The sequence below is a fragment of the Thamnophis sirtalis genome, unplaced genomic scaffold (assembly GCF_051295495.1).
Source record: "Thamnophis sirtalis isolate CommonGarterSnake01/CBP01778 unplaced genomic scaffold, rThaSir2_p1.2 scaffold_13, whole genome shotgun sequence".
Classification (NCBI taxonomy): Eukaryota; Metazoa; Chordata; class Lepidosauria; order Squamata; family Natricidae; genus Thamnophis; species Thamnophis sirtalis.
In genome coordinates, this window is record NW_028261393.1 from 46,057,564 (window position 1) to 46,072,067 (window position 14,504).

Below are 14,504 nucleotides of genomic sequence, written 5' to 3' on the forward strand. Positions count from 1 at the left end.
GTTGCATAAGTGGTAGATTTTGCAATGCGATAGATCTCACCACATATTTTCCTGAATTTGCTAATTCAGTGCAAAGCATGTTAACACTTTAATTTTAGCTCTTTTAAGTCTCAAGAATCACTGCAAATCTATTCTGATCTTTGTTTTGAAAAAGCCAAAGCATCCAATGTAATTGCTCTCCAGCAAAAACTATCATCAATTTCTCCAAATTCTTTAAACAAAACATCATTTTGAACCAAATTTAATATTGGGTTTTTTTTTAAAGAAACAATAATGTTCGTTTCGTTGTCCATAAGATGTCTAACATTCAGCAACAGAAGTTTTTTCCCTTTTTTAGTAATCTCAAAAATCTGACATAGAAATATCCAATTCTATTCAAACTCACAATAATTATCAGAAGATTTTGTTTCCTTTCAAGAGGAGAAGAGAAATGCCTTTCAAGAATTATTGTTCCCTGTAAGCAAATAAGGACTTGCAAGAAATCATTTTCAAGCAACAATTCCTTAATCTAATGTTGAATATGTAGAAAATTGAGTTTACAAAGAAGCCAGAAATAATGATGCATTTCAACGCTCAGAGGCTTCATAAACTTTGGGTTCCCAGTATTACTAAAAAGTGCTAGAAAAATTATGCAGAAGATAATGGCCAGCACATTTCCTGTTTCCTTAAAAGACTGAAGTAGAATCATGAAAGAAGATTGTGCCCAAGGATAAACAAATATTTTAAGACGTAAGAACAGCTTGACAAACTTTTAAAAGAACACGCTCAGTTTTCTGCCTAGGCGTACCAAATTTGTCAGCACTCACAAATTATTTTTAACATTCTTCACATTTTTTGCTTTGTCTGTGGTTTTCTCAGAAAAAAAAAAATCAAATATAGCACATTGTCAGTCGGGACTAAAAATCCGATTCATAGCTTGTGTCTCTACTTAACATACACTATATTGCCAAAAGTATTCGCTCACCCATCCAAATAATCAGAATCAGGTGTTCCAATCACTTCCGTGGCCACAGGTGTATAAAATCAAGTACCTAGGCATGCAGACTGTTTTGACAAACATTTGTGAAAGAATGGGTCGCGCTCAGGAGCTCAGTGAATTCCAGCGTGGAACTGTGACAGGATGCCACCTGTGCAACAAATCCAGTCGTGAAATTTCCTCGCTCCTAAATATTCCACAGTCAACTGTCAGCTGTATTATAAGAAAGTGGAAGTGTTTGGGAACGACAGCAACTCAGCCACGAAGTGGTAGGCCACGTAAACCCGTCCAACATCAGTGTGTGACCTCACAAATGCACTTCTGGAAGAATGGTAAAAAAATTCCCATAAACACACTCCTGAACCTTGTGGACAGCCTTCCCAGAAGAGTTGAAGCTGTTACAGCTGCAAAGGGTGGACCGACGTCATATTGAACCCTATGGATTAGGAATGGGATGTCGCTTACAGTAAGTTCATATGCGAGTAAAGGCAGGTGAGCGCATACTTTTGGCAATATAGTGTATGTTGATTTTTTCACTGAGTGATGTCTAAGTCACTTTTCTGGGTTCTGGTGTCTTCTGGACTTGTTGAGATTAAAAAATCCTTAGCTAGGGCTTTTCTTCATCACAATTTCTGGTCCTCACCATCTTGAAGAAGGCTGATCTAGCAAGAAGAACTCATATCCAAAGTTTATTCCTAGTTACGCAACTTAGTCCTCCTCTACCCTGAAGTCTGTGATGGATTATTTGACGTACAATACTCTCTGGTTATTTTGAGAAACCCACTTCAGCTTTCGGACAGTGGTGTCCAGCAAGGATCTCTTGAAGCTGCTGGACAGAAAGAAAAAAATCACAGGGTCAAAACAACAGTTGAGGGTTGAAATGCAAAGGACCAGTTCGTTTGCAACGTGGAGGGCCTGGATGTTCTGTTCAGAAATGATCCTCATTTGGGCAAGGACGTAGGGTATTCGAACCACATGATAGGGGACAAAGCACACGAAGAAGACTACCAAAACCACAAAAGTCTTTATGACAATCCTGGTGCTCATCTTTTTGCTGCGCTGCTGGGTTTTCTTCAGAGAGACTGCATGGAGCCTGAGCGAGATTTTACCGTAGGAATAAAGGAAAAAGAAGAGCAAAAGGAAGAAAAAAATCACCGCCAACATATTGAGTACGCCCCCGCTGGTGGTCCTGTACTTGAAGTGGAAGCACCTGTGCTCACAGGCTCCACTTTTACTAGTGTCCAAAAGGAAGCAAAGCATTGTGACGAAGCAGAGGACCCACACCACCGCGGACATGGCCACGCTGAACGACGTGGTGTGGATTCGGAACTGTTGAAGGGGCTTGATGATTTTGAAGTAGCGGTCCAGGCTGATCAAGCTGAGGAACAGAATGCTGACGTACATGGTGATGTAGAAGATCATGCCGACCATCTTGCAGAGAGCTGGAGGACCGTTGTGTTTCTGGTAAGCCGCCCGGAAGGGCAAACAGAGGGCGAGCAAGAGATCGGCGATGGCGAGTTGCTTCATGTAGACCGTGATGGAGTTGGTCTTCAGGGGGCCAAAAGTGAACACCCAGAGCGCCAGGAGGTTGCTAACGAAACCGATGACAGCGATGATGGAGTACATGGCAGGCAGGGTCTCCATCAGGAAGCCATCCTGGATTCCACACGTGGATTCGTTAGAAGATAGCTTAGATCCATTATGGAGATTCTTGTCAAGAAAGGAACGGATGTCCATAATGCTATGGAAGGAAAATGGCAGAAAGAATTAGACGATTCACATATAATTACATTTTGTTGTTTTAACCATTCAGTCGTGTCTGATTCTGTCAAGCCACCACTGGCAGGCACCCATATGCATTTGACAAATATCTAGATAGAGTACTGTTGTGGCCCAGCAGGAGCCATTGGAGCTGCAACCAGACTCCGACAGCGAGGGGCCCTATGAGTCGGCTTTGGAGGATGTGGAGGACCCTGGACAGGATTCTGACTCCGAGCAGGGCGCAGAGAGGCTGGTTGGCCCCCAGGAGGCGCCTCAGCCTTGGACCAGTGGAGAGGAGCCAAGGGAGTGTGGTCCGGATGTCAGAAGTGGGGAGGAGCCAAGGGAGTTGTTCCTGGATGCACGGCACCGGAGCTACTAGGCGTCAGGAACAGTTGTGCAGTTACAGGAGATAATTGCACTCAGCTGGTGGTAATTAGGCTCCTCTCCAGAATATAAAAGGAATGCTTGTGCACACGCCCCTTTTGCAGAAGTCAACGCAGGAACTAATGTTGGAGAACATTATGGTGAGCTTGGCAGGCTGGATTGCTGCCATAGCTTATCTGTGCTGGATTGCTGCCCAAGCTTGTCTGTGCCAGTTTGCTGCCAAGGACCTGTCTGTCTGTTAATTAAATGCCATAACTTATCTTTGGCTCGTAGTGTGTGTTGGTGTGGGACGAGGGGGGGGGTCAGAACAGAGTACTAAGAGTACTCTGAGTACTAAGAGCTGCTAATAGATTTAAATAACCTTGAGTTCCTGAATCAGCTTCTTTTCTACATTTGCATGCACGGAATTTGGTGGCTTTTTAAAAATGTTCAAAATATTCAAAGATAATTTTAACCCAAAAAAAAGAGGGGGGAAAGTAACATTCGTTTGCTGTACAGCTGATTACACACTGTAGTGTCAAATGGACCATGCAACAGTTCTTTAGAAGTCGAAGAAAGGCTATTGTCTTTTCCATGCTTTTTATTGGGTTCAACCAAGCCTGCTTTTAAGCAGGTACAAATCGGATGCATTGTTGAGAACTGCTTTGAAATACCTAAATCTGACTGAGAAATGGGAAAAATTCGCTGTCAGCTAATTTTGCAAGACAGAAGTGACAGAGACATAATGAAAGTCTAGCACACTAAGACACGTTCATTTTGCAAGTTTCCCATATACGTAGGCATGTTATTTGCAAACATATATTCATTTAGATCAGAGAGGTGGTGAATCGTATAAAACCAGACACATCACTAGAAGCCAAAATCACGATACTCTCTCTGATTTACTGTGGCTGGATCATGCAAATTCTTTGGAGCAGGTAATGATGCCAGGAATGGTTAGTGGAACAAGAAGAAGGGAGAAGCAAAGAACTCGCTGGGTTGATCATATCAAATCTGATACAAATATGAACATCCAACAACTGAACGAAGCTGTGCTTCCCAGGGCTGCGCTTGCCCTATAAAGCTAGCAAGAGTCAGACACGACTAAATGGTTAAAACAACAAAAATGTATTTATATGTGAAGCTGCATGTCAGCCATGCATAATTCTATAGCTTTCAAGAAGGGGCTGGACTGCCATCTGTCAAAAATGGTGCAGGGTCTGTTGGGCGGGGGTTGGGGTTGGACTAGATGACCTACAAGGTCCCTTCCAACTCTCTTAACCTGTAATCTATTGATTATGTGTCTTACAAGGATAGCCAATAAAATAGCCTAAAATCAGCATAAAACATAACCAGCATAATGCTGGCATTAAGGCCAGTCTTACATATTTCTGCCCGTCTTATATTAGCTTCTCCTCTTTGCAAGCTCTGAAGAATGTTGTTTTTGTGCTCTTGCGAGATAATATATATTTTAAAAATCCCAGAGTGATTTCTGGAGCAAACTATTCTAAAGCAAGATAGGGAAACTAATCAATCAACTCCCGAGATTCTTAATTTTTTTCCCCCCCACAATGCTCCCTGCCTGTTGAGTGAATCTGATTTCCCCATTGACTTTGCTAGTCAGAAGGTCGCCAATGACTCCTGAACCCTGCAACCGTCGTAAATATGAGTCAGTTGTCAAGCATCTGAATATAAATCACGGAGCACAGGGATGCGGCGATGGTCATAAGGGTGAGAAAAGGTCATCATCAGTCACTATTTTCAGTGCCGTTGTAACTTCCGATGGTCACTAAATGAATTGTCGTAAGTTGAGGACTAGCTGTATTTAGTAAATCCCACGAGCAAAGCCATATACTTATTTCATCAGAAAAAGATCAAAAGCATAAAATAAAAATAAAAAGAGAAAACCTGTCGATTTATGGACTCTCACATCACTGTATACATTCCTATTGGCCTGCAAAATAATAATATTTTTTTTAAATGTAGTTCCTAAAACTGCCCATTCTCGGAAGTATCATTTTTGATCTTTAAATGCTGATTACTTGATTACCCTGCGTGCCGTGGCTGGTTTCTTAGATCATGTAGAGTTTGAAACAATGGCACTAAATGAATCACTAAAAACCCAGAGACTAAAATCACACTTGAATGGGCTTCAACCCTCCATCATCACACACACACACATACTCCAGAAAATGAAATGGCTCATGTCATCACGTACCTTGACGTCTCCATTCAGACATTCACCCTGATGAGGATGGAAGCTTTCACACTGCTGCTCTTTTGAGAACTTCCTAAAATGTAGGTTGAACCAGCTGAGCTTTAAAGCTTTTGTCAGCAAAGATAGAGAGATGGATGTGGTTAGCCGAATTTGCTGCTTACAGGTTTTTGTTTTTTTTTAACCACTAGATGAAGCAGCTGAGAAAAAACTTAGGGGAAAGAGATTGCTTTCTTTTTCAGAGAAATAGGAAGAATAAAAAATCGGGGGGGGGGGGAGTTAAGGTGTTTGGTTTGATAGTGGGAAGGCTTTGAATTTCTTAAGCCTTACCTTCCTTAGACAAGAACACAAAGTCAAAATAGCACCATCAGATGTGAGAGGTAACAATGAATAAAATTGGGGTATCCCACTGTGACTTCATGCAGGAGAGTGTTGTGAGAAGAAGGAGACCATCGAGCAAGAGAGAACATTAAAGGGGGATACCCCTGACGGATCTGACCTCCCTTATACTACTTGGAGGATCCTGAATAGATTGAGAGTTGGAGTGGCTAAGTGTAAAACCAATATGCTCAAGTGGAGGCTCTTAACGGATAACAACATGTTGTTGGAATGTGGAGAGATGCACAGTTTAGCCCAACTGCTGGTATGTCAGCCACTACTAGAAACATGTACCAATAATGACTTATTTTTGGCCAACAACAAAGCCAAGAAGGTGTCTTCATTCTGGAAGTCTAAAGTTTGATTTGGACACGGAAGAAGCAGCGGTGTGCAGATCAGGTGTTTTCTCTTTAACTACCAGCTATTAGGAAATGTATGAATGTGGGAAATAACATTTATTGTATGTCTATGGGTTTGGAGAAAACATATGATAAGAGTGAATAGACGTGCTATGCATTAATATAGAATTAATGGCTGGGTTTCACAATGCAGTAAAAGTGGAATATTAAATAAAATATGTCAGCATAATTATTGGCATATAGTTCAACATTTGTCTTAAAATTGAATAGAAGGATACGGTGTCCATTGATGGTTTAATATGTTTATGGATAAACTTTACAGAAAATGCTTGTGACATTGGAGATATGTTGTTCAGGTATATACGGTAAATGCATGCATACTTTTATACAGATGTGTGTGTACTTTTACAGAGACCAAGACATGATAGTGGATGAGAATTTAAATAATTTGCAGTGATGGTTTGCTTGTGCAATGAACGGTATAAACCTGAAAATTAATGTACCAAAGACAGAGACAATTTGGTTGGACTAGAAAAATGAAGCTAGACATAAATCTTACAAAATCAAAGTTAAAGTACTTTTTACATAATTGAGCAGACTTTAATTTAGATTTTTCAAAAAGCTCACCCTATTGCAAGTAGAATAACTTGTGTACCTTCTTAAAATATTTATTGAAGGGTGGGGGAAGGAATGGATGGGTGGGAAAATTCCCATTCTGTTTTATATAAACTGACTTCCTGGGATAAGTTGGCAAACATTTTGTTATTAAAATATGAATGGATATTTCAGTGTGTCATGCAAACCAGCCCAATTTTGCTAGTCATGGACAGTCTGGAAGAAAACGTGGAAGCCATAAGTTTTTTGAAAACCTTCATTTATCAAGGAAACAAGTTGGTAACATTTTGGGGTTGCTTGCTTTGAAAACAAGTTGAACCTTGCAACACAATACACCACATTATGGAGGCAACTAACATCCTTTATTACGGAACTGGTGAACATTGGAACATGGACTTTTTCTGAACTTTTGGGAGATTTAGAGTATAAACAAAAGTGATAGTAATAAATTGACATTCCTAGTATATGAAAGAGGAAGACATATAAATTCATCTAAAAGAGAAAAGAAAGCTTCAAATATTTCCGTTACACAAGGGATGTTCAATTTCAGTTCCTTCCCCCGCCTCCCCCGCCCGCTCAGATAATATCTTTGGACAGGCTGGTGAAAGATAAATCATGCCAGAGATAAATGTTTTTAGCTGTCCCAGATGTTGCTCAAGATCATGTTCCATGTAGAGCTAAATGCAACACGGTGACTACGTAATTATGTAAGCTCTTGGCCAACATTTCTTAGGTTTAAATCAGGGGTGAAATGCAGCAGGTTCTGACAGGTTCTGGAGAACCGGTAGCAGAAATTTTGAGTAGTTCAGAGAACCGGCAAATGCCTCCTCTGGCTGGCCCCAGAATGGGGAGGGAATGGAGATTTTGCAGTATCCTTCCCCTGCCACGTCCACCAAGCCACGTCCACCAAGCCACACCTCGCACGCCACGCCACGCCCACAGAACCGGTAGTAAAAAAAAAATGAATTTCACCACTGGTTTAAATGTCTTCTGAGCCACCGCAACTAACTGTCTGGATCAACCTGTTACCGACATTCTGTAACAGGCTGAAGGAAGGACCCATTGGTGTATGGAGCCCATGGGAATTGGGCAGCTAATAGATTCAAACAAATAAAAATATTAATTAAATAAGAGATTATGCTTGTTCCCAGTGGAGGGGATGGATGAAACGGACCAGTACAGGGAGGGTGGCAATATATTTTTGAAGGGGGTATTAGGATTTTCCGTCAGTATATATATTTTGAGCTGGAGAAGTGGGAGGTGTATACAAACACACACACACATACACACACACACATTCAGGGTGTGTGTGTGCTTTTCTGCAAGTCAGAGATGTGGTCAGATATGGTTTTGACGGCTGGAAAGCAAACATGTAAAAAGAAATTGGAGATGCTATTTATGGGCAAGGTGTTTTACGTTCCTCTTGTCCTGCAACATGAAGGCAAAACCTTTTCCAGACCAATTCTTGAATACAGCTCTTCTGCCTGGAATCCACGGGAAGAGCACTCCACTCTCCCACTCACAGTAGAATTCCCTATGCCACCAGGCTCGAAATTTTGGCCTTGGACAATCTGGAACTACGCCACCTACAGTCTGACCTAAGCATGGTACACAAAATTGTCTGCTTACAATGTCCTACCTGTCAACGACTACTTCAGCTTCAACCACAATAACACACAGGCAAACAATAGATACAAACTCAAGGTAAACTGCTCCAAACTCGATTGCAGAAAATAAGACTTCAGCAACAGAGTGGTCAATGCTTGGAATGCTCTACCCAACTCCACTGTTACATTCTCAAACCCCAGGTTCCCTGGTGCACGAGTTGCGTCCCTACCTGAACCGGGAGGCTCTCACAACAGTCACTCGTGCCCTTGTGACCTCCAGACTGGACTACTGCAACGTGCTCTACATGGGGCAGCCCTTGAAGAGTATTCGGCGACTTCAGCTTGTCCAGAATGCAGCCACGCGAGCGATTGTGGGTGCACCTTGGTTCACCTACGTAACACCTATCCTCCGCGAGCTGCACTGGCTGCCTATTGGTCTCCGGATACGCTTCAAGGCGCTAGTCATCACTTATAAAGCCCTTCATGGTATTGGACCTGGGTACTTGAGAGACCGCCTGCTTCCAATTACCTCCACCAGACCGATTAGATTGCACAGACTAGGCCTCCTCCGAATTCCATCCGCCGGCCAGTGTCGACTGGCAACTACCCGGAGGAGAGCCTTCTCTGTTGCTGCTCCGGCCCTCTGGAACGAACTCCCCGTGGAGATTCGCACCCTCACCACCCTCCAGGCCTTCCGCATAGCCCTTAAAACCTGGCTGTTCCGACAGGCCTGGGGCTAAAGAATCATTGCCCCTATCTCGAATGGTATGATTGTTGCACTTTTTAACTATGTATTGTTTTGTGTTGTTGTCAACGGTCTGTATCCCCCTTCCTTTGCTTGAGTTGTGAGCCGCCCTGAGTCCCTTCAGGGAAAAGGGTGGCATACAAATGAAATAAAACTCTAAACTCTAAACCCCCCACAGCTTCAACCTTAAACTGTCTACTGTGGTCCTTAAAAGGGGCATGCATAAACGCACCAGCGTGCCTACCGTCCCTGTCGTACTGTCCCCATTTATTTGTACTCATTTCCTTTGTTCATGTCCATGTTCCTACTCATACCTGCTATCCTGTATGAAGCAATCTAAAAGTGGGAAGACGTTTCTTGACAGTGAGAACAATTAAAACAGTGGAAGGGCTTGGTTTCAGACGTTGTGGGCACTTCATCACTGCAGGCTTTAAGAAGAGACTGGGCAGCCATGTGTCTGAAATTGCATAGGGCAGGGGTCTCCCAACCTTGGCAACTTTATGACTTGGACTGGCTGAGGAATTCTGGGAGTTGAAGTCCCCAAGTTGTAAAGTTGCCAAGGTTGAAGAGCCCTGGTCTTGGGTCTTCTGTTTGAGCAGGGGGGTGGGCTAGAAGACCTTGATGAAAGAAATGTCCTTCTGGGTTCGGCTCCAAGTGGGGAAAAAGACCCTGGAGACATGGAGGCTGCATGGAAAGATGGTTTATTGGTGGACAGGACCACGTGGCTTGAGCCCTGAACAGAAAAGGTGATCACATGCTTCAATGTTGGTGGAGAAGAAGAGAAGGAAGGACTGAGATGCTGAGTCCCTGGTTTTATGCCCTCTCTGGCCTTTGATCTTGAGTTTGTATTCTGATTGGTTGTCAGACTCCCATGGGCCCATGCAGGGGCAACTCTCTAGGCTGTGTTTTGAATCCAGGTTTGGTTGATTTCTCAGATGCCATGTGGTCAGTTGAATAAAGGGCCAATATTATCATGCTTTATTCCCATCCCCCTGAAGCTGGAGAAGTCTTTATTATGTAAAGGGACTAGCTTGGCCTTCTTAACGGCCCATTGACAAAGCGGGGATGGGCAGGAAGCTGCAGGCAGCTATTCTGTCTTTTAAAACATGATTCTTCCTTTTCACATCCAGAGAAATATTCTGCCTTTTCAATATTTCCTAGGATATTTCATTTTTCTGGGAGAGGGCTGGGTAATAACTTCCTACAACCTCTAAAGTCCCTTTTGCTTTATTCTGATTAATTTCATGAATTTATGCATCCAACTCACACGGAGGATCTGTAGCCGTACCCACCCAACTACAGATAGTTCTAGACTTACAACACTTTGTTTAGTGACCCTTCAAAGTTATAACAGCACTGGAAAAAAGTGACCGTTGTTTCACACTTTCAACCTTTGCAGCCTCCCCATGATTATGTGATCCAAATTCAGGATGGCTTGGCAACTGATTCACATTTATGACCGTTGCAGTGTCCGGGGGGGGGGGGTCATGCAATCCGGACAAACCAAGTCCATGGGGAAAACCAGATTCACTTAAGAAGAGGTGTGCTACTAACTTAAGATCTGCAGGGTTCACTTAACAACTGCTGCAAGAAAAGTGGTAAACGGGGCAAAACTCATTTAACAAGGGTCTCAATTAGTCAGCATGAATTTTAGGCTCAAATTTGAATTTAAGGGCGGGTGCCTAAGGGCACCAACGTGCCTACCGCCCCTGTCCTAATGTTTCTTTTTATTCGCATCCATTTGACTTATCCTAAACCATGTTCATACTTATATATGTTATCTAAATACATGCTTGAGGAAATTTTAAAAAAATGAAATAAAATCAATGTGGTCGTAAGTCGAGGACTACCCGTCATAGAGCCGTTCTCATAACCCCTCCCCACCAATTTAAATCAGCCAATCAGCTGCTCATGCCGCCCTCCCTTAGCCCCACCTCCTCCCTTTCCACATCCGAGCCCGTTTCTAAGCAACGCGGAGGCGTCATTTCCGGTGCGACGAGAGAGGGAGAGCTGGAGAAGGAAGGCGTCATGCTCTCCATCCCGGGCACCGGGGCCGGCTCGTCTTCGGGCTTCGGCCCGGGCGAAGCGTCTTCTGGCTCGGGCGCCGGCGGCGACTTCCTGACGCGCTACCGACTGGTGTCGTCCAAGCTCCGCAAGCGCTTCCTGCGCAAGCCCAACGTGTCGGAGGCGTCGGAGCAGTTCGCGGCGCTGGCGCGGGAGCTACGCGCCCAAGAAAGCCTCCCTTACGCGGCCTGGTGCCAGCTGGCGGTGGCGCGCTGCGCCCAGAGCCTGGGCCACCCGGCGGGAGAGGCGGCAGCGCTGGCTGAGGCGGCGCGTCTCTGGCTGCGCCACGAGCGGGAGCTCCGTCTGCGGCAAGGCCCCGGCTTGGGCCTCTCCGAGTACCTGCCCGCCGCCCACGGCTGCGTGGCCTTTGCCGCCCGCCTCCACGTCGACTTGGGCCAGCCGGCGCTGGCGGCCGGACTGTGGCTGGAGCTGGGCAACGAGTTGCGCTCCGCCGGCGAACCGAGCCAAGCCGTTCCGGCTTTCCTGCGCGCCGCCGACCTGCTGGCCGCGGGCCACCTGCCCTTGGAGGCCCTGCACGGGCTGCGCGACGTGGCCTCCTGCCTGCTGCTCAGCCGCGACTACGACGGTGCCCTGGCGATGTTCACGCAGGCCCAGCAGCTGGCCCAAGGGGGCGGCGGGCCCTCGACCAACGCCCCTGCCTCTTCTTCATCCTCCTCCTCTTCTTCCTCCTCCGGCGGAGCCCCCTCGCTGCCCGGCGCTTTCCTCGACCACGTGCTCCACTGCGAGGTCACCCGACTGCTGCTCTTGCTCCTGCTGCAGCCTCCGCCGTCCAAGCTGTTGCCCGAGCACGCCCAGATCTTGGAGAAGTACTCTTGGGAAGCTCTGGATGCCTCCTCGGGGTACGTCCCTCCAGAGCTTTTCTTGCTCCTCCAGTCCGCCGTGATGGCCTGCCAGGAAAAAGACTTGGAATCACTGAAGGTTTTGCAGAAGGAACTGTGGCCACTGCTGACAGCGGAGCAGAACAACCTGCTGCACTTGGTGGTGCAGGAGATGATCACCCCCTCCGGTCAGGGGTTCTGACTGTTTGGTGTTCCTCGTGGTAGTTTTCCAATGCTCCATCCGTGGATAGATCTTGTGGAGCAGTCAAAAGAACTTGAGCGAAACTTCCTGCATTAATCAGTGGGAAGGAGGTGAAACTTACCATTTTTGTTCCTCTGTGCATTAAATGCCACTGAGCTTCCCACAGAATGAAGTGAGGACACTTAGAGGCCCTGAATACGTTGGATTATATCTCCCACCATTTTTAAAACTTTTTTTTTTTTGCCAGTGCCAGAAGAGGGAGTTTTGTTCCGACATTCCAGGTTCTTTCTACCTTGTCATTCCTTGAACTTAAATTACGAACTTGAGACAACTGCGCAAATACTGTTGGCCCATATTCTATTTTGCTGCTTCTTAGAATTCTTTCTTCATCCCACAGGCCACAAGGGAAAAACCATGTGAGATTTGCCATGTTGGCTGAAAATCAATCCGAACAGTCCTCTCGTTTTCATTGAGTTGATGGGAAAGCTTTAAAAAGCCATTTTTTTGATCAGTGTCGCCAAATGTATTGTGTTTTCAGAGCTGTGCTTCTGATGGAGGCTATATTAAAATCAACATGGAGGACGGGAACAACAATTTGGGAGAGTTGAGGGAATTTCAAAACATTTCTGTATTTGAACCCAAATGGGATTTCTAAACTGTGTTCTCAGGGTTCTGTATTGGATTAATTTCTGCCTTGAAATAATCTGAATGTTTACCTTGCCTGAGTCTTAGCTGGTTGTGTAACTGAATTTGGGTCTGACATGAGTTCTTTGAAAATAAACTCGTTTCTTAATTGGAAAGTGGGAAAGTCTGACATTCTTTAAGTAACCTTTTCCCTGAACAAGTGCCCCTGTAAGAACTTGCCTCTCTTCCCTCCTCAAGAGTATGTCATTTATTTATTTATGTTAGTAAAGTAAAAAGATTTGTGCTGCAGCATTAAAAACCTTGCCGTATTGATTTTTGCAATTCTTTCCCATCACAATTAAGGCATTTCAGTAGTTGAATTCAAACCAAGATGCATTGGATGGTATGTGCTTGTTTGATTTGGGCTTAATTTATGTGACATTGCAATTGTGACCCATTCAATGCACTATGATTAGTAGTTAAAATGCTAGCTAGTATACTATATTTTAAGATCAGTTTGACTTCACCTCTGTTTTAGGAGGAACATTGAAGTGACAAAGCACTTGGCTTGGTATGGAGATTTTTAATAATTACTATTAACAGAAGAATGCAAAATGGTCTAATAATTACCTGGCATGTCTTCTACAATGTTTTGAAAGAAGACAGCCCTAAAAATCAACTTGGGTTCCCTGTACCGAAAACAGCCCAGTCCTAACAAGAGATTGGATTGCCCTTTGTCAGAAATGGTGTACGGTTTCCTTCTTGGGTGAGTGGGAGGGGGTTGGAGTAGACAACCTACAAGGTCCCTTCCAACTCTGTTAATCTGTGAACTTGCTTTTACTTTGTGAGCCAAACTGGCTGAAGGGATCAAGAGAGCTTTCCCAACTGATGTCAGTGTGCAAAGGGCAGCCTCTTGTACCATCCAGTCTAAGTACCAGTATAACATATTCTCAAGCGAAGCTGATTCATCCTCACTGGTCTCCCATGCAAGGCACACATTTTCTGCCTAGGTGTGCCAAGGGATGGCAGGCAGTCTCTTGCTTACAGAGAATTAACTCACAAAGTCACCCCAAGCAATATGATATCCATTCAGTCAGATCCGACTCTTGGCGATTCTGTGGGCCGGTCTCTTCACATCTGATCTTGCTCTGCTTCCTTTGAGTTTTTCTGTTACCTGTCCGGTGTCAGCTTTGATGATGTCTAGTCACTGTGTTTGGTGGCCTGATTTCCTTTTCCAAAACACAATTGCTTTCTCCGGTGAATTCCCCTGCATGACATGGCCCAAATAAATGAGACACAGTTTCATTTTGTCTTCTAGGAATGTTAATGCACTCCAGTACTTACTTACTTGTTAAGTCACTTTTGCTGTCCAAGTAGTACGCAGGAGCTTAGAGTCGATTTTCTTCCTTTTTTTTAAAGGTCCAACGTTCATAACCATCCACAAGCAATAGAGAAAGCAATCTCTCCCCCCACCTCCCTCAACCTTCTGCCTTATTCCTACTGTTTCAATTAGATTTAAAGGAGGGGAAGTCTCCGAGAACCATCCATCAGATTGCAAATATGGTCTGGCTAGTAAGGTATTTCTCAAATTTCAAAACATTAAGACAGGCGGATTTCAACTTTTCAGAATTTCCTCCAGCTAGCATCCTCTGGCTTGTGAACACACGTAGAATTAGTCCTCGACTTACAACAGATCATTTAGATCAAAGTAACAACAGCACTGAAATAGCATGAGTTATGACCATTTCTCACACTT

At 44.5% G+C, this 14,504-nt stretch overlaps 2 protein-coding genes across 2 annotated transcripts; one reads left to right on the top strand and one right to left on the bottom strand.

The window, feature by feature from the left end:
- Nucleotides 1-1,351: 1,351 nt before the first annotated feature.
- Nucleotides 1,352-2,713, bottom strand: LOC106555780 (putative G protein-coupled receptor 34). Its single transcript, XM_014074689.2, has one exon. The coding sequence runs from the start codon at nucleotides 2,711-2,713 to the stop codon at nucleotides 1,718-1,720; it is 996 nt and encodes a 331-aa protein (XP_013930164.2). The 3' UTR covers nucleotides 1,352-1,717.
- Nucleotides 2,714-11,012: 8,299 nt separating this feature from the next.
- On the top strand, nucleotides 11,013-12,924 carry LOC106544205 (40-kDa huntingtin-associated protein-like). The gene has a single exon (XM_014060411.2). The coding sequence runs from the start codon at nucleotides 11,048-11,050 to the stop codon at nucleotides 12,122-12,124; it is 1,077 nt and encodes a 358-aa protein (XP_013915886.2). The 5' UTR covers nucleotides 11,013-11,047; the 3' UTR covers nucleotides 12,125-12,924.
- Nucleotides 12,925-14,504: the final 1,580 nt, after the last annotated feature.

Coding starts and splice junctions, on each gene's coding strand:
- LOC106555780 (XM_014074689.2), bottom strand. CDS start 2,713: ATGGACATCCGTTCCTTTCTTGACAAGAATCTCCATAATGGATCTAAG.
- LOC106544205 (XM_014060411.2), top strand. CDS start 11,048: ATGCTCTCCATCCCGGGCACCGGGGCCGGCTCGTCTTCGGGCTTCGGC.